We start from the raw sequence: 21,184 nt of genomic DNA, 5'->3' as shown, positions 1-21,184 counted from the left end.
AGCATAAAAAACCTAGGCTTCATGCAAATGAGTTGCAGCTCTGACTTTGTACTCTTCAACAAAACAACAATACCAAAACGTTCTCACAACAGGTAACATCATACAGAAACTCCCCAATCACAAAACAACGACGTCAGATTAAGACTGAAGATGTCTTCACCAACAACACACCAACAACATCAATTTTACATCAAAGATGCTGCCTTCCCTCAAAATATAGCAACAGTGTCAGTTTAAAATTTGAAAGGCAACAACGTCAATTTCAAGGGTACTTCACATCACAGAGAGCTATGTCAGATTAAGATACAGGTAGTGAGTGAGTGAGTATGGTTTTACGCCACTTTTAGCAATATTCCAGCAATATCACGGCAGGGACACCAGAAATTGGTTCACACATTGTGCCCATGTGGGGATTCGATTAAGATGAAGGTACCTTCATGTGCACGACAACCTGCTGGAGAACAGCTGACAACACCTCAATGCTCCTTTGTGTGTCCTGGCACTCACTTCAAACCTACATGACTCCCATCTTTAGGTTTATGGTATTTTATGGGAAAGAAATCAACTATTATGAGGACAACCTGAAATTCTGCAGCCCAAAACATTTGACGAAATATTTTCCTGAAACTAGGATTACAAATTTGAAATTGTGTCAAATATTTTTTCCTTCCATCTTAACATTTCAAATGAACTAAAACCTAAATGATATATGAATTTAGATGTAATTTTAAGATAATTATTACCTCCCAACCTCAATTTGGGGACTAAAACAGCATATCCAATTTTTTAAAACCTTAACCTTAGCTATGGGTCAACCTTGAAATGTTAGACTGACTGACTGAGTTTAGTTTTTCGATTTATATTTATTATTCCAGCAATATCAATTTGGGGACACCAGAAATGGGCTTAACACATTGTGCCCATGTGGGGAATCGAACCCGGGCCTTCGGCGTGATGAGCCAACGCTTTAACCACTAGGCTACCCCACCGCCCCTGAAATGTTAGAAATAACCAGGTGCTCAATGAGTAGATGACCAGCCGAATGCTTCAAGGCCAACAATGGAACTGATTTGGACAGTAAGTAACTCTTCATTGTCAGCTGGAACATTGATGAATTGACACATCACCTCAACACTTTTCCATTCAAAATAAAAAGCCATTAGCTACAAGCTTTTTGTTTAAAATAAAAACGATTTTTCTAAATTTGAACTCAAGTTTGGTTTTGTGACATAACATCAATGGCACTCTGTGAGTCTTGATCAGTTTTTCCATCAGGCATGTGACGCAATACATGCACAGTAAACCAAACCAAAACACTTAGCAGGATTACATAAAGCAAACTAATTGTAAATAATCAGTAAGATGCATGGTAACCATGGTAACATGACAAATACTTACAAACATCTCGAATCATCATGTAGACCGATCACCAAAACTTCCACAATGAATTCCAGTGCAGCTAAAAACCACAAAATGTATTCACTTTACACACACAGAGTATGTGTTGACAAATGACGAACATTCACGGATTTATTTTGTTTTACAATATCTGAGATCAACTCATCGTGACTGGTTTGTTTGTCTATTGCGACATTGGATGGCGAACAAGCTACCTACAGTTTATCACTGTAAGTACGTAAATAATCATGTGTGGTCAATTGCATGGTGCTATCATTATTTATACCTGTGGCTAATGCCATGATCACAGTGCCATCAGCACTTCAGCCCAACCAGTTGTTGATACCATGGTAATAGAGTCATCTGCGCTTCCACCAAACCGGTCCCTGCCATCAATGCTGTTACCAAACATGTGGTTGACAACATGATCATAATGTCTTTGGCTCTTTAGCCAAACCCATGCCTGATAGCATGGCAATTGTGCTACTGGCATTTCAACCAAAACCAGAGATCAGGTTTATCATAGCACCATTGGCGCCTCAACCAAATTAGGGGCTGAGCCTAGTGCAGTTAAAACCTCCAGGAATTCAGTGATTGATAGCATTGTGTCATCAGCACTTGAACCAAACTGGTTGTTTAGAGCATGATCACAGTGTCAGTCATCAAACCAGATGTGACAACATGATCAGGATTCTTTCAGCAATTCAGGGAAGTCAGAGTACCTGACCCACCAATACCTCCACAGCTGCCTCCTACAACCAGCATGAGGCACAGGGAACCTTCACTAAGCTGGAACCTCACATACCTGATGTCCTTCTACACTAACCATCAGCTGGAACCTCACATACCTGATGTCCTTTTACACACTAACCAACAATAGCAATACTTTACAAGATCCTGTGTCAACTGATGGGAAGATAAAACAGAACTTTATAAACAGTCTGTGCCGGAACCTTTGAGTCTACCTACCTGAACATGTCTTTTACCAATATTTTCATTAGAGTTTAGTGTTAATATATAGACTATGATTTGCTGAGCTTCAGGCTGACAAAATTATACTAGTCTCAGGCTTTAAACTAGTGCCCCAAACTGCAAAGAGTATGTGTAATACTGAATCGTGTAAACATGTTTGACCAATTGTCTCAACATATGAATGACATGTATTTTAAGTAAGCTAGTTATCTTTACTGTAAGATGGAAATTAGGGCAAATGTGACATAAATTGACTCACTCAATGCAAGTGGGTAAAACCAATCTGCATTAGCAATTACTGAATAAGCTGATTTTTTACACAAACAGTTGTTGATATATTGATTAGTAATTAGTAATTACATTGTATCAAAATGCAAAACCCAGTTCTGAAAAATCCTGTACAAATATAATGAGAAAATGTGGCTTCCCTTGTCAAATTAGGCTGCCATTATCTCATTAGTGATCAGACCAACGTCATATTTGCAAAGTGACACAGATAGAACCGATAATGTGAGTTTTCTGGGTTATAGGAACAAAATCATGGTTTGTTTTGCTACCTGAAGACACCTAGATTCTTATATAATAAGGCAACATAGGTTTTCATAACAAAAACTGAAACATACACTCTGAAATTAATTAAAAGTTATTACTAGTGCACAGGTGTTCTGAAATGACAACCATCAATTGCTTACACAAACATACAATTTAGTAAACATACATTTTTCCTTTTGCATCAACATCAGCAGTTTGTAAATTAAATAGATGTGACAATTAACTATCAGCTTGCTGAACATCATAGCATGACTAGGCAGGCCAAAATCGTGTGTTTTAAATGACTGAATGAAACGTCATTCCAGCAGGCCGAGTTCCCTGCTAAGAATGCTTACCTAAGGAGTGGTTTCCTTTCTAAGAAAAAGTCATATGTGTGACACAATTTACACATCTTATTTCATCACATCCTTAACTATTCCCAGCCACTGTGTGGTTTTGTAAACTTCCTCAGGGCAGATGAATTAGATAAATACTTGAAGTCTGAAGGATCCTGCTAGCAAGGCTAACTGGCAGTCAGAGCTGGTTGTGTTAACCCACGTTACGCGTCTTTGTTTCTCTGCTGATCCTAACATGGGGCGATGGGGTAGCCTAATGGTTAAAGCGTTCACTCGTCACGGCAAAGACACGGGTTCGATTCCCCACATAGGTACAATGTGTGAACCCCACTTCTGGGGTCCCCTGCCATGAGATTGCTGGGATATTGCTAAAAGCAGCGTAAAACTAAACTCACTCACTCACTGATACTAATGTTATGTTGGACACTACCTACGGTACACAGTTACAATATTTACCTGGAGGAGGGAGCTTATAGTCATGATTATTTACAGATTGGTGTAGAAGTTGATCAGGGGGGCAGCCAATGGAGCAATGATTACTTACAGATAAATGTCAGGGAGCAGTTATTGTTGCTAGGTGTTTATTGCAGAGAATATGATAATGATTACTCCATTGATGCCAATGATGATACTGGCTACATTCAGCCATGATCTCGGAGTCCTAGTTAAATTACAAAGGCAAATTACGTTTGGCTGCACTTTATCATCAACTCCATTAGAATATTTAATAAAAATATTTTGTAATGATAATTTAGCAGAACAATTGTTGAACGGCCTGAATTAAATCTGCCAGTTTGCCAGAGCCTTATATTATGTAATTATGAGTATTAAGTGCCCCGAAAGTCTGATTCATGGATCAAGTTTTATGTGAGCAAGGTGATTAAGTGTGAGACCTACGTTTTAGCTTTGTCTCAATCTTTCAAAAAGGCTGTGTGTACCCTGGACATAAATTCTGTGTACAAGTACTGTTTGAAACTTACTATCAAATAGTAACTGAGTGAGTTTGGTTTCAATACTTTTTAGAACAGTATTCCCGTTAAATCATGGCGTGTCCTCATCACTAATTGGCTGAAATATTGCTGATGTGACAATAACTCACTCACTCATGTCAGCTAATTGTAGAAAGAAAGCCTAAAGTGATGCACGTCCAACAAGTTTACCACAATGGTGAAACCCGTGAGTACAGGCAATGATGTCGACAAACCTAGGAACATTACCGAGATGAACCACTGGGTTCGATTCCACGATCATCGATGTCTGTTGTGAACAGGTGAAGCAACTCTGCATACAAATTGCAGCAATCTGCATTAGCAATTACTGAATAAGCTGATTTTTTACACAAACAGTTGTTGAGATGAACCAGGGTTCGAATCCACGATCATCGATGTCTGTTGTGAACAGGTGAAGCAACTCTGCACACAAACTGCAGCAATCTGCATTAGCAATTACTGAATAAGCTGATTTTTTACACAAACAGTTGTTGAGATGAACCAGGGTTCGAATCCACGATCATCGATGTCTGTTGTGAACAGGGGAAGCAACTCTGCACACAAACTGCAGCATCTGTGATGACTGGGTCACCCAAACCTCACTATCCAAAATAGCCCAGGACAGCCAATATAGCTGTCTTTCTGTCAAAATATGCTTCATTTAACACAATGAAACCTGGCATTTAATCAATACTTACGTAATAACTTTAAACATGGATAACAAGGAATTCTGTACAACTGACTGCCATCAATTACCTGTGTGGCATTTTCACCTGTCAACACAGTTGACGTGGCTATTTGGGAAAGGTGCCGATAAGATTGATAAAACATACCTGGTTTATCTTAACTGGAAAATGTCTTGCGAAATTACTTTCTGACCTTAATCTATGATTACAATTTGCTTTGAATCAGAAACAGCTATGTTTGGATTATTATCAGGTTTAATCTAAGTTATAGGCCTGTGTCAAACCTACGCCTAACTGTCTCACCTAATGTTAACTGGGCCCTATAATGTTAAACTAAATCAGGCTGTCTTGCATGTGTTAACAATGTCATTGTTAAACTACCTTTCTCACCTGTGTTTTACTATCCTCAAAGTGTTTCAACAGTTTTAGCTAATACCTGTGTTAAACTAAATCCCTTTCTCACCTGTGTTTTACTATCCCCAAAGTGTCTCAACAGGTTTAGCTAATCCCTGTGTTAAACTAAATCCCTTTCTCACCTGTGTTTTACTATCCTCAAAGTGTCTCAACAGGTTTAGCTAATACCTGTGTTAAACTAAATCCCTTTCTCACCTGTGTTTTACTATCCCCAGGGTGTCTCAAGAGGTTTAGCTAATACCTGTGTTAAACTAAATCCCTTTCTCACCTGTGTTTTACTATCCTCAAAGTGTCTCAACAGGTTTAGCTAATACCTGTGTTAAACTAAATCCCTTTCTCACCTGTGTTTTACTATCCTCAAAGTGTCTCAACAGGTTTAGCTAATCCCTGTGTTAAACTAAATCCCTTTCTCACCTGTGTTTTACTATCCCCAAAGTGTCTCAAGAGGTTTAGCTAATCCCTGTGTTAAACTAAATCCCTTTCTCACATGTGTTTTACTATCCTCAAAGTGTCTCAACAGGTTTAGCTAATACCTGTGTTAAACTAAATCCCTTTCTCACCTGTGTTGTACTATCCCCAGGGTGTCTCAACAGGTTTAGCTAATACCTGTGTTAAACTAAACCCCTTTCTCACCTGTGTTTCACCATCCCCAGGGTGTCTCAACAAGTTTAGCTAATACCTGTGTTAAACTAAATCCCTTTCTCACCTGTGTTTCACTATCCCCATGGTGTCTCAACAGGTTTAGCTAATACCTGTGTTAAAATAAACCCCTTTCTCACCTGTTTTTCACTATCCCCAGGGTGTCTCAACAGGTTTAGCTAATACCTGTGTTAAAATAAACCCCTTTCTCACCTGTGTTTCACCTGTGTGTTAAAATAAATCCCTTTCTTACCTGTGTTTCACTATCCCATGGTGTCTCAACAGGTTTAGCTAATACCTGTGTTAAAATAAACCTTTCTTTCTCACCTGTTTTTCACTATCCCCAGGGTGTCTCAACAGGTTTAGCTAATACCTGTGTTAAAATAAATCCCTTTCTCGCCTGTGTTTCACTATCCCCAAGGTGTGACTGAGACTCATGAACCAAGATAAATTCAAAATTACTGAATTAAAATATTGAATAATGAGTTTAGTATTTTCATGAACCAAGATAAATTCAAAATAACTGAATTCTTTTTCAGAGGTTTGAACATTTAGACGGTTTGAGTAAAAGTTTGCACAAAGACATGTGCTGTAGTAATATCATAAAAATATAAACCTCAACTGCTGAATTACCTGCAACAGTATTGAAACTGAATTCTTTAAGCTGTGAATAATTCAGGTACACATTACCAATTACCAATCTTTGCCTTAATCACTAGTCCCAAAGTCTAGATTTCTCCTCAAGCTCAGCAAAAAATACTCTATGATAACACCTAAATAGTCTTTTTGCAAAGACTAAAATGGTCTATGTTATAAAGCTTAAATAGTCTTTATCATAACTATAAAAAGTCTAAATTATGACACAATATTAGTCTGTTATTATAACACTCAAATAGTCTGTATTATCAGACTTCAATGGTTTATAATTTAACACTAAAGAGTCTAAACTTGACTGACAATGGTACAACGATCCCACTTTGGACTAGCAGTCTCAAATGTTTTTTAAACAAGCTGCCTTGGAATATATCCATCAAATAATATTGTAAATTAAAAGTACATCTCTACCTTAACCAAATGATGCATTTCATTCAGATGCCTTCACATGTGACGAGAGTTAACAAAACAATACATAAATATGAAGGATTAACGATTGACAGAGTCTCTATCCACCACACATGCATGAGCTGACATAATACTTTTTCAGTTAACCATATGTTACACAAAACTAAACTATCTATAAATACATTTTAGTAATGACTTTAAAAAAACTCTTACCTTAAACATTGAACATTAAATTAAAATGTATAAAGAACATCCATGTAGAACATATCCAAGAAACTGCTGAATAATGACACAAGTCTCCCGATCAACCACCACTGTTAACGCATATCCGCAACAGAGTGGCTCTGTGTGTACGGAATCTTATCTCCCTCCTATAAACATCCTTAACGAATATGGCCAGGTGAACTCACAGGTAGGCGTGTGGTCGATCGCTAACACTCCAAAAATACTCCAAACGGATCCAATTCACAACACGTCACACATTGTTAACAAATTTAAAACACGCATAAATGATGGCCTGTCAAGCGTGGAGCTCTGTTTTAGTTAGTAGTGTCAGCATCCTTGATCTGGCTGGCCCACCCTACCACTGCATTGGCTGAATTCTCAATAGAAGTCCTGTTGACAAACTATTCGCGCGGTTTCAACTGGGCGATTAAACCAACGTGGTTAGCCAGCGTAATGATTACAGTAGGTCACACCCACCTAGCCTGCTTTCCTAGCATTGTGCACTTGACCTAAATCATAAACACAAGAAATAACTACATTATTGGTCAAAATCTGGTATCAGGCCTCCAACACCAGATGTTACATATTATTTTCTCGAAAGCTCCACGAGGTGTGATTACATCCTGGTGTTCATACAAAAAGCTAAATATATGCATAATGTCATTGTTTGTACTGGTAAAAGTCAAATTCATGGGAAAATACTTGTGCAATGAACATGAAGAAATATATCATGCCATATTCAACTGCAATACTTCAATATCCAGCTTTAATATCAGCCTCCTCCGTGACTTGTTTAGTTGTGCTGTCTCTGATGAATCAACCTATTTTCTAAAATAACAAAGGTATCTGAATATACAATGACAAGACAGTTGGAAAACATATCCCCTAGCGATTACAACAACAATCCTTTTACTATGAACAGTAGGATTAAGCTGTATGCTAAGCTGGTTGTGAAAATGTAAACATTCATAAACTTGTGTACACAATCAACCTGACTTAGCAAGAAAACAGTTACAACAGGTTTTTTTTAGGTAGTTTGAAATCTATTTGTTGTGCAAATTTCATATACTGTCGCATTAAACGCACTGCATAACATAAAGGTATTATGGAAATGTTGATTGCACTATTTCATTGGTTTTGTCACCAGACAGAGAGAAACAGAATTATTTATGTAGAGATGTTGTTTAGGACCTATTAATTGATTTGTTAACCAAATATTCAGCCCTGGAAATTTTGTTTTTTAATGCTCATCTAAAGGACTAGTGGAAACCTTACTTCACTCACAGGTCCTCGGGGTCTATACCCCATTCTCCTGAACAAGACACTGTTTTTACTGTTTACAAATTCTGTCAACTCTTATGTTCCAGTTTGTTCATTTACTTGTCCTCAACACAGTTAAGCTGCCTCGGGCTATCGAGTTAGCATGAATTACAAAGGCTGAACATAGGCTGAACAGAGGAATTGATACAGAAATCAGTAATGGTATATTCCTCAGTGTGTGAGTGATAATAAAGTTGAGTACAAGGCAAGTCTTGTAATATTAAATAGTATATTCCCCGGTATGTGAGTCTTGTAATATTAAATAGTATATTCCCCGGTATGTGAGTGATAATAAAGTTGAATACAAGGCAAGTCTTGTAATATTGAATGGTTTATGTTTTCTGCCAATCCTTAAATTATAAAATGTGGAAATGAACATCTTTTATCTATTGATTAAGTCTGGTGAACTTATTTTTTCTCCAAGAAATGAGTCATGTACTGTACGACTGTGAGATAAGGGATTGTAGGCTTCTGATAACACAAACCCTACCTGGTGTGTACCTGAGCACACTGCTGGCTGATTAAGTCTGGTGAACTTATTTTTCACACAAAAAAATTAGTCATGTTCTGTACGACTGTGAGATAACGGGTTGTTACAGACTTCTGATACGACAAACCCTACCTGGTGTGTACCTGGGCTGACTGCCGGTTGTAAGAGGCAACTAACAGGATTGGTTGGGCACTCACTGATACGTTTGATGCATGTAATTGTATCTCCAATACGTAAATCAAAGCTCATCAGGTCAATCATAGGATTATCTGGTCCATATTTAATTATTCGCAGAATCCATTGTGTATCTGCAATATTGCTGGCACACCTTAACCATACTAAACAAAAACAACAACATTTGAACTACTAAACACGGAGTAGAATAGCACAGTAAGGAGTAGAATAACAACTGTTAAAACATCTAACGTAACACGTTATACTTGGGATTACACTTTCACAGCAAAGTACAGAGTCTAGTACTTTGGTTGGGTTGAGTCCCATCCGAGATTTGGTGGACAAGTCAGCACTGTGTATTCATGTTAAATTATCTACTTTTACCCCAATTGAAAAGTTACAATTTTAAACAATTAATGACATGTTATTATATAAAAACAAAAAGAAATTTATCTCTGTTCATCTATCATACTTATAAAACTATGTAAATGTATCAGCCAGTAACACCCCTGGACTATGTACTTCAGGCATATGGCCACATCAGTATATGAATAAACACTGACTGATTGACTATAACTTGACACCAGCAATCAGTGTTGAACATTACAACTAAATTCAACACATTACAACCACACCCGTATTACTTGACAACAGCAAGCAACAAACAAACAGAACAGCCTTGACCACTTCCTGGTTGTAAAGAAAGAGACACCTGTATTGAGAAAGTTTACCTGCAGATCTAAACAACAAATGTCTGTCTACCTTCAATAGAACCAACAGACTGTAACATCATAAGCTATCCTTGCTGCATTTAGCTCATTTCAGTAGTTAAGTTACATGCATGTGATGCTGTCTTTGTAAACTTTTGAATTTTTAAAAAATCTTTAATATTGTTTCCTTGGATCAGCCTCAAGGGTGTGTATTACTCACTTTATATCCTTGTCAGGTTCAACTGTTTGTCGTCATGGAAACTAAAAAGGAGACTTAGAAGGCAGACAACTTTAGTAGAAATTACAGTTTAATGTATACATCACAGGATACAATTCAATCATGATGTGAAGGCTTAATGATGCTGTACATCACGATGGTGGCTGTACTGAACGTGTCCATCCACTGAGTGACAGCAGGATTACATAGTGTATATATGAACGTATCACACTCCCAATATCAAGTATCATGAATAAAGTAACAGTAGTAATCTTAAAGTGGTTTATACATGACATGTAGCACAGTTTGATGTATCAAACTTATTGAAGTAAATACCAGTATAATGATATTAATGTAGTTTCACTTGATATATTAATGTATAGTAAACTAGTGTTGGGAATTGGTTAAAATACCATAATTGATGATTGGTTCTTTACAACCGATCAAAATTTCACATCTTTAAAGGATGGCTAGTTGCTTTTTATATATGTTAGGAACTTAAATGTCTTAGGGTCTTTAAGATAAATTCAATCATGACTTGGAACTGAGCTTGTAGTGCTTATGAAATGTAACAGACAAAACCAACCTAATGAAAAATACTGCTAATGAAAACAAGTGTTCCAGAATTGTTTGTGCTCAATTGTTGAGTAAAACAATTGTTTCAGTAAAATATATACATGTAGATAAGACTTACTGAAGCACTTAGCACTGGCTGTTTAGTATATAAACATGTGTGCGTACATCTGTGTGTCTGTTTATCCCTGTCTGTCGGTATATTTACGGAACTAACGTAAACTTGACCAATCATGTTCATCATTAACAGATAAACTTGTGTAAAATTAACAGAAGTGATAACAGAACAAGGTACTGATGTCAGATCCACATATTTTTCAACATACTTATTTTTTATTATTTTCAAAATATATATTCTCTGAAAAGTTTTTATCAAGCCTTTTTGTAGATACATGGAGAAAAATATCATGAAAACAAGAAAATGAACAGTTTTGATCATAGTTTTTACCTGACTGAGTGTGTTTTATGCAAATGCTTTAACCAACAGGTTACCCCACACCCCTTTACATTGATAAAGATCATTTGATTAATTCTAAGAAAACAAATTTTATTTCATTTGCAAAAGAACTCTGGAAATAGTTTTTATCCGTTTAATTACAAAACATTCAGTTTGCACAACCTACCTGAATTGAAAAGTAACACAAATGAACATAGACATGGACAAAAACATTTTCTAAAATACATGTAACTATATTGCTTAGTGTTGATTACAAATACAGTACAGGTGAAAATACAGACAGGTCAGATAATCTAAACAACAACAAAGGTCAATCTAGGCTGACATTCACACAAACAACTAGTGCTATTATTGAGTTGTCCTTCACACAAACAACTAGTGCTATTATTGAGTTGTCCTTCACACAAACAACTAGTGCTATTATTGAGTTGTCCTTCACACAAACAACTAGTGCTATTATTGAGTTGTCCATCAACATCATTATGGTGGTTGTTCTGGTGTGAAAGGTTTTCCACTATGCTCAATTACAACATATTTATATCCATATTTCATGGTTTGTGCTGTTATAGATTTTAAATGTTTCAATGTCTCTCATAACGATTATGGTGGCTTTTACATTTTAACTTGTCAATATTATATTGAATTTCACACTTCGTAAATGTATTTGGTGAGATGAAATAAAGAATTTTTTTTCTCTCTCTCTCATCTGAGACCTAAGCGAATATAGACAGCTTGAGATGCTAGGTTTACCTTGACCCAGGGTGACCTCACTAAGATTGACGAGTGTTAGTGATCTGCATGGCTGACTCTCGGAATGAAAACCAGCTTCCTGACTGAAGGATAAACACCAGGTATTGCCATCTGTATCGCTGAGCCTGACTTGTTCAGGTAAGTGTCACGCTGCGGCAAACAAATAGCCTTCACTGATCATAGTCATTTTCAACTGAACTTGTAATGTGCTGGATCAAATACCTGTTATGTCCTTTGGTGTAACTGTAAACGAATGTATCCAGACCAACTAAGAGGCTTAAATTAGGCCATCCATACTTTTTATGTGTTTTTTCAACAAGCAAAAGACTGAGTTGGCAAAAACACTGAACTAAAATAAAAAATAATTCAACATGATTTTTACTTAATGTGCCTCCTATTTTATAAAATCGTAAAAATGTAATGACTTGGTGATGGTCACATGTTCAAGGGTTAGAATGTTTTTTATCACACTGGGGCTTACAATTTGAATCCCACCCCCACCCCACCCCCAAAATGGGAAAAATAATATTTTCAAATCAGAAGGAAAATTCTGGGTGGGAGAGAGATGGAGAACACAGAACATAACAAATATCCTCAGCATAATACTTCCCAAGTCTACAACAAATGTCAAAAACATTTCCCAGGCTGAAATCCCAATTCATGTCAACATATACTAATCTTAGTTTGTCAAAGAACAAACTTGTAGATGTCCAAGACACACTTGCAAGTAATTGTTGTATCAATACAATAAGATGTTCACATTGTTATCAACTTTAAATTAAATCGACAAAACAGAGTCATCTGTGAAGGATCTAAACCGACTTCGAGGTCTTGTTGTACAATTCCGACTACAGATACTAAGAGCGTGTGTTTGTTTGTTTGTTTGTTTGTAAGTTCAAAGCCACACTCAGCAATATACAGCAGTATGACCGCAATCTATAAATGATCAGAAGTTTGTCAACATTTTACTTCCCTTTAAACTTCTAAAATGCCACTCAAAGAAGAAGTGAATGAGTTGTGATTTATGCCACTTTAAGCAATATTCCAGCAAGAAATGGGTTTTCAATGTTGTACCCATGTGGTGAATCGAACCTGGATCTTCCTGGATCTTGCTACCTCACTGCCCTCTCAGGGGAGGATAATGATAGGGTTGGTAGGATGGGTAACTTCCAATAGCTTCAGGGACCCTTTCATTTTGTCTGTATTTTTTTAACAGGTTTTCCTCCCTGAACCATATCACTTTCCATTCTACCCAGCCCTTACTGTAACACTGTAGCCCTACATGAACCATCCACCCAGCCCTTACTGTAACACTATAGCCCTAAATGAACCAGGTCAGGAATTTCTATCAGCTTCAGAAGCTCCCATCTCACTAGGGCTCCTTTTCAATTTAAATGGAGTTTATTATATATTTTCAGAGACTGAGCATCAGTCTATATTTTAAAGTACAAAGCTTCATGGAAATTATGAAAGGTGAATACTATTAAATAGAACTGAGGACAGGCCAAACCTCCCTTCACACTTTCCGATAGGGCCCGTAAGTAGGTTACGGCACTTCGCATGACCTTATGTTGTTTAGTACTTCTGGTGACAAACAACGTTTCAGATCTTTTTTCAGTTGACAGTAAGGAACCGATAATCCTTGCAGGAATAACAATTTCTGATCTAACATCCCCAAATTAGCCAACTATTACGACTGTCAACTGCTGTCACAGCCAAGCATGGTTGTCACTTGGTCCGGTCTAGTAAAGTCATATTTGGTGGTCACGCAATTTGGAACCAGAACTGGTGCTGGAACATATGTTTGTCACTGGAAATCTGGTATCGGAAGTAAGCTAGGCCCTCTCTCTTATCACAAGTTGGCTTGCGCAAAGGGAGCCGGCAGCCAGCTTAGTACCGGATGTAGCGCCTTGCGAGACTTACAGGCAGCAGGTTGCTAGGGATCACATCTGACACCAAAATCTCTCTAAGTTGCTAAGGAAACTTCTGACATTGGAATCCCAATAGGTTGCTGAGGACAACTGCTGAATCCCCAACAGCTCCCACAGCAAGTCGTTAAGGATCACCAATTCCAGGCTCAGCCCTGCTGATGCAGTTTGTCCAAATTGGTTCAGGTGCTATAGTCCTATCCCCCCTTGGCCTGCTATGTCAAACAGACACATTTCCACACCCAGCAAAGATCAATAATGTGCAGACTTAAAACTAGAAACATTCTTGTCTTTTGCTACGATGGTGTTGAATTAATCATAACCTTCTATCAGTAGTCTGTTGTTGAAACTGAATTCAGCAGTATTCCAGCTATATGACAGAAACCTGGAAGTAATTGAGTCCTGACCTGACAAACCAGAGATGAGCAACAACCCATGCTGCCACAATACAGTGTCAGAGTTGTGAGCACTGCCTTGCAAGAATACACTCCTAAGGAGTTCGGGTCCCAGATACACCCAGGCTCATGTTTAGTCAGCAACATTAGTAACCGTTGACTTTAGTCCTATTGAAAACCCGTGAAGATCATGGTTAGAATTGGTCTTCAGCAACCCATGCTTGTCGAGGTGATAAACGGGATCGGGTGGTCAGGCTCGCTGACTTGGTTGACACATGTCATTGTATCCTAATTGTGTACATAGTTGCTCATGCTGTTGATCACTGGATTGTCTAGTCCAGACTCATTATTTACAGACCACGGCCATATAGCTGGCATATTGCTGAGTGCAGCCTTAAACAACAACAAAACACACAAACTTCTACAGAAATGGAATCGTCAGCAATAGTTCAATGTTAGTGAGTGAGAAAGTATTGTTTTAATACCATTTTCAGCAATGTCACAGCAGGGACTTCAAAAATAGGCCTTACACATTGTTCTCATGAGAGGAATCAAAACCCAGACTTTGTCATGAGGAGTGAATGCTTTAACCACTTGGCTATCCTACCAACCCTGATCAGTGTTGAGCCAACTGAAGACTCCGCTGGCGGCTCTGGGCAACAAGAACACTTACCATTGTCTTTAGGTAATTATACAGTGATATTCCCCCAACAGAATATTCACTAAATCTCCATTATCACCCGGTTACAATGTGTGAAGCCCATTTCTGGTGTCCCCCGCTGCGATATTGCTGGAATATTGCTGAAAGCGGCGTTAAACCATACTCACTCAGTTATGATTAATATTTGAAGATAAAACTTGTTTGCTGCTAGAACTTCAAATGTCACAACTACTCGGTGTGAGTGTGAGGGTCACATGAGAAAAGGCAGGCTACTCAAGCTGTCTGAATTTGTGTGAGTAAAAGTAGTAATATTAATGTGATGCTTCTAATTACAAAAGGTAAACTGAACTATGCCATTATAAGGCCATTCCATGATCTACTGTTACTGTAAGGTGAGAATGTACACAGTGTCTGTTGCAGAGCGAGCTTGTTTGACGATAATTCATCTTGTTCATGGCTTGATCGCTTCAAAGTCTGACAGAAATCTTCACTCTATGGAGGACACAGCCACCAGCACTAATGTGTCAGCGGGGTGACAGGGGTGGGATATGAGGGTGGTGGTGTGAGGGTCACTAGTGTTGGTGGGGCTGGGTGGGTGGAGTGTGAGGGTGGTGGTGGTGGTGTGATGAAAGGGGTTGGGTATGAGGGTTATGTATCAGTTCTGGAGTTAAACAATGTTAAATAATGGTTGAATTAACATCTCTGCAAGTGAGTGAGTGAGTGAGTGAGGTGAGCATGGTTTTATGATGCTTTTAGCAATATTCCAGCAATATCACGGCGGGGGACACCAGAAATGGGCTTCACACGATGTACCCATGTGGGGTTTCAAACCCAGGTCTTAGGCAGGCAAGTGAGTGAGTTTAGTTTTACATCTAACTCAGCAATATTCCCGTAATATGGCAGAGGTCTGTTAATAATCCAGTCTGGACCAGACAATCAGTGTTCACGAATAGCGTCTGACCCTCTGACAAATCCGGCAGATTCGCCAACGGTCAGACATAAGTCTACAACCCGCCGGGCCCCAGTGTCTGACTGTATATTTCACAATGACTTTGACTGAAGTTGTTTTATGTGACATGTGACACTTGTTTGCTGTTTATAAATCTTATGTTTGTTAATAATTTCAATGTCGAATTATATAATAATAAATCTGAAATGTGTGTTTTATTTTATTCCATGGGTCCTGTGCATTTTCAATGGGTCAGACAGACATCTGAAACTTACAAGACCCAATGTCCTGTGACTTTGAAACACCATTCGTGAACACTGGACAATTCAGTGATCAATGCCATGAGCATCGATCTACGCAACTGGGATACGATGACATGTATCAAACAAGTCAGCGAGTCTGACCACCCGATCCCGTTAGTCGCCTCTTAAAACAAGCATGGCTGCTGAAGATCACTTGTAACCCCGATCTTGGCGTGACAAGAGAATGCTTTCACCACTCGGCTACCCCCGATCCACTTGAAAGAAAACAAGTTGACATGAACCACTGCATTAACCTGACATTCCCAGCAGTTCATTTATTGACCAGGATATAGAAAACCTGCACCACGACCTTTAAATTCCATTTCATAAACATATAATGTTGACACAGCAAATAAACATGTGTGTTGTGGGGATGAAGTGAGCAAATATTTCATCAATCGCACCAGTGCTCACTGGAACCATCTGCGTCCATGCAACAAAATGATTTTACAACACTGATGATTGAAGTCTTCACTAAGGTGTTGAATTATGGCAGCTGCCAGGTATTCAGCCACACCTGCCTTAATAAGCTGATCACGGGCCCTGGACCTGCAGCACATGTCAGTGAAAGTCTCATATCTGAAGTTTCATGCTGTTGATGTTATAACCTTGGAGAGTTATAACCATATATGGCGGCGCGTGGTCCTGTGCTCAAAGCTCAGGTCACAAATCCGTGAAGTTAAGCAGCGTCGAGCTCGGAGAGTCTTTGGATGGGTGACTGTGTTTGGCAGCTTGACTCCTGAGAGTTTCTATGACTTGAGTCCTGCCCCACAACGAAGCACATGTGACACATGTGGTCTCACCTTAAGCAAGTGAGTTTGTTCAAAATTGTCTCTGCCAGCAGGAAAATGGGTACCCGGTGGAAAAAGTCATATTAACCTTCTAGCGCCTAACAGGCAGCCTGGGTTATCCGGGGTAATAATGTGCTGTGCCTTGATTGTTAGCGCTATGAGCATACCTAGTGTGGAGTTTGGCGCTATATAAATGGACACATTATTATTATTATTATATATGATGTTATAACCATATTTGAGACATGAGGACCAGTATATGTGGCTTCAACATCCAGGTCAACATTCTTGAACAGGACACAGTATTAACAACACTTACACATATAATTCCTCTGAAATTAAGAAAACAAGATTTTCAAAATTCTCTGTTTTGGATAAAACAATGATTATTTTCCAATTTGCCTTGAAAGGGCCCATATTTTGTGATGCCTGGTTATGCCTGGAGTGAGTGAAGGTTGTTTGAAGGCCTGTATCAGGTCAGGATAGTAATAAATGATTTCTGGAAAATTTCTGATAATTGCAATGATATTCATGGACCGGTAAGTAACTTCACTGGGTACGTTTTAACACAGAATCAGTGGGAGATCTGGGAGAAAATGTGTAAAGAGCTGACTCCTATTTCTGTCTTAATTCAAACGAATTTACACACAGTAAAACAATTCAAAGCAGAACTGGTTATACAACTGGAAAGATAAATCATCATGTTAAGTGATGTTTTATTGTAAACTTCACCTTTTCCCCGACCAAGACTGTCATCTGATGTTTGTTTGCCGGAAGCGGTATGATGTTGCACATAATGCAGAAACAGTGTCTTTCACGAAACCTGTCCCCAACACTGGGAAGTGTTATCAGTAAGTGAGCATTATATACAAAAATCAATTGTAGTCCAGTCATAGCCTCCCTGCCTGATCCCCTGCTTTGAGCACTAATACCAAGCAGGAGACCCTCTGGGACCCTGACCAACTGAAAATCTAGAATTCTAGAATAATTGTTCTACTGCTTTCACAATCAGTTTCATCAGATTTCACGATATTTATTGGATTTATCCATAGCATGCCATGAACAATAAACTTCAGTGCTGACCTAACAACAGAATACTTGGGATTGTCTGAGCAGACCTTGGCCCCAGTACACTCACAGCACCTCCAGCTTAGATAAATTGGTATGGTGACTTAAGTACCTAGTTATCTGAGTATCATCCTGTACCGTCCAAGTCATTCATCATCATCTGACGCCGAATGATGACTGCGCCATGACATCATGGCTGCTAACAAGTGTGGTTACAGACATAAAACATTGGGGTTTCAGGATATGATGAAATTTGCAGAACATACTTTCTGGCATCATCTTCAAGGACTCGGCAGCCACATGGCTCCTGAAAGAAGGGTACAGGTATTTCAACTTACACAATATGCAGGCAGGTGAAAAACAATGCTGCTCACTATCCCCTGGCTCACTGAATTCACATCTGTGCTTGTCCCATTAGAATTCACAAAACGTTGGTGCTGTGTGACTACACTGACAAGTACCTGCACGAATTGTATGCTGGGCACAGACACCAAATCAGCTCATTATAACAACCAAAACACACAGACCAAGAGCAGTGTACACAGTCAAGGACAACCTGGCTAATCTGGCCATCCTTGTCAACGAACTGGTTCTGCTGCAAAGATCCAGCGGAAAACAAACTTCAAATAGTTTCCTAGCCATGAATTACCCTAACAACTGAGAACACTGTGGTTTTAGTGCTGTTGTCCTCACGTGCGACAAATCGTAATCATTTACATTTTCTTCCCTGAGCCCCTGATCCATCAGATTTATGTAGCCTCTTTAGGTTTTGGTGTGGTGGGGTAGCCTAATGGTTAAAGCGTACGCTTGTCACGCTGAAGACCGGGGTTCGATTCCCCACATGGGTACAATGTGTGAAGCCCATTCGTGGTGTCCCCTGCCGTGATATTGCTGGAATATTGCTAAAAGTGGCATAAAACTAAACTCACTCACACACGCACTTTAGGTTTTGATGCAGCCATGGAATTGTATTCTTATTGTCATCACACGATATGAAACCATAACTAACCACTTGTGTTGGGTGAGTGAGTGAGTGAATTTAGTTTTATGCCACTCAGCAATATTCCAGCTATATGGCAGCGATATGTAAAAAATCAAGTCTCGATCCAGTGATCAACAGCATGAGCATCGTACTGCGCATTTGGGATACGATGACAAGTGTCAACCAAGTCAGTGAGTCTGACCACCCGATCCCGTTAGTCGCCTCTTACAACAAGCATAGTTGCCTTTTATGGTAAGCATGGGTTGCTGAAGACCTATTCTACCCCGGATCTTCACGGTCCTTGTGTTGGGAGTAATATCAGCATCTGATATCAGCATCCAATACCAACAGTTGAATATCGAAAGTAACTTTAAGAGAAAAAATATTGTCAACACACAAAATTTGACTGCTAACTGCCTACATTATCACACATTATCATATAATGTATTGTGTTATCTCCTTGATAACTCCATCTGACAATTTGGTATAGCAATCTGATAAATATGCAAATGAGTTGCATAACATGTTTAGACCTGGGTTTCCTAATGTTCAGTGTTTCTGTAGACAAACAAGGTTTTTTTTTAATACTAGTATTGTACTCAAAACTATTTTTTAAAGCTCATCAGTCTATTTCTTAAAGATACCTTGTTCAGTACAATTACATATAAAATTCATTATTTTGTGACACTATATATATATTTGATCCGGGCCATATACTACTAAAACAAAATAAAGGATCTAATTATCTGAACGTTTATGCGATCACTCAGGTGTACATCGGTATCTGAAAGCAACAGCTCTCCACAGTGAAATTTCATATCATGCACAAACAACAGGTGATGCACGTGTTCACAAAACACAAAAGCGTAGAGAGGACTCACAATTTCTGATGCAACTGAGCTCATTATGCTCATGCTTAGAAATGCCTCAGAGACTGCATCTCAATGAACAGATAAGGCCAGACCAATTTTATTTCTTGTTTTACGGGTCCGCCTGTCATATTTTTCAAGAATAAGAGAAAAAAAAAGATTTTCCCTGCTCAAAAAATAAAATCCTAATGTTTTTATTGGTCAAAAATGTAAACTTACAGAAAACAAGTATTTTTTAGATTGTTTTTTGCCCCATATACACTTCATAAATTGCCAAAAGTAAAATACTTCGAGAATTTAGAAGGAATATTACTTTGACAGGTGATTTTATTTTATTTGTTTTTTCCCTCCTGCCTTTAGGTTTTCTGAGGACAAAAATCCGTAAAACAAGAAATAAAATTGGTCTGGCCTAAAATGGCAAACTGAGGTACAATAGAGGGGAAGAGACAATATCCCAGGTTGCTCCAATGTTCAGCACACCCAAATGTGTAATTTCTTGACTGTATACGCTATTCATGGGATTTTCTGTCATTAATATAATACAAATTGCCAAATTCTGCGATAAATGTGATCATCCACGCTTTGCCACACAAGGACATGTGATGCGGCCTGGTCCCCATATCAAACTGTGTACATCTACAGTCAGAAGTAGCCGTATCTAGCATCTGTCACTACCTACTCCAGCTTCGGCCACCAGATACCAGACTGACTGTCACAGGTTCACTCCTGTATTACGCAACACATGTCTGATATCGGCCACCAGATACCAGACTGACTGTCACAGGTCCACTCCTTCACGTGTATTACGCAACACATGTCTCATGTTGCTACATATCACCTCCACTATCATGGATAATTTATCATGTTGGCCGGGTTCACAAACTAATCTTTGCCGTACAACTTTACTAGCTGCGGTGTACTTGAACATAGTGTTGAGACTTGCGATACTCGAGGACACAAAAAATGACACAATATCTGGCGTCCCTGGCTGTTATACTGCTGGAATATTATTAAAAAAACAGCGTGAGATAACCCGGCCTGACTCACCCAAGAAACAAACTAATCTGAGACAAGGGACCAATCAAACACTTGAGGCCAGACTCTTTATGTAAAGTCCGGGGCTGGGTAAAGGTGAAAGAAAAGGACTTTTGCAGTTTATTTTAAAACATCTAAAGGGGTCATATATTTACATTGTAAATGATAACCACCTCCATTTAACGACAGGCTGAAATACAAGAAACAATCAGCAGGTTGTCCATCCTCAACATCTATGAAC

At 38.6% G+C, this 21,184-nt stretch overlaps 1 protein-coding gene across 6 annotated transcripts in view; it reads right to left on the bottom strand.

Annotated features, from left to right (window-relative positions):
- Positions 1-21,184, bottom strand: part of LOC124262443 (phospholipid-transporting ATPase IF-like) — a 126,826-nt gene that overhangs the window by 74,307 nt on the left and 31,335 nt on the right. Inside the window, exons 1-2 of one of the 6 annotated variants that reach the window (XM_046696932.1) lie at positions 7,458-7,699; positions 1,399-1,459 (exon numbers count right to left, since the gene is read on the bottom strand). The exons of 3 other annotated variants lie outside the window; for them this stretch is intronic. In XM_046696932.1, coding sequence (XP_046552888.1) covers positions 1,399-1,404 — 6 coding nt within the window. In that variant the 5' untranslated portion in view covers positions 1,405-1,459; positions 7,458-7,699. Of the gene's footprint in view, positions 1-1,398; positions 1,460-7,260; positions 7,700-21,184 lie in introns of those variants that run through there. 2 more of the 6 variants (XM_046696931.1, XM_046696930.1) reach the window with 2 other exon arrangements.

Source organism: Haliotis rubra, unplaced genomic scaffold, assembly GCF_003918875.1.
Source record: "Haliotis rubra isolate DU_JTF1 unplaced genomic scaffold, ASM391887v1 Scf84, whole genome shotgun sequence".
Lineage (NCBI taxonomy): Eukaryota > Metazoa > Mollusca > Gastropoda > Lepetellida > Haliotidae > Haliotis > Haliotis rubra.
Note: the sequence above shows the minus strand (reverse complement) of the source record. Positions and strands in the feature narration are given on the sequence as shown.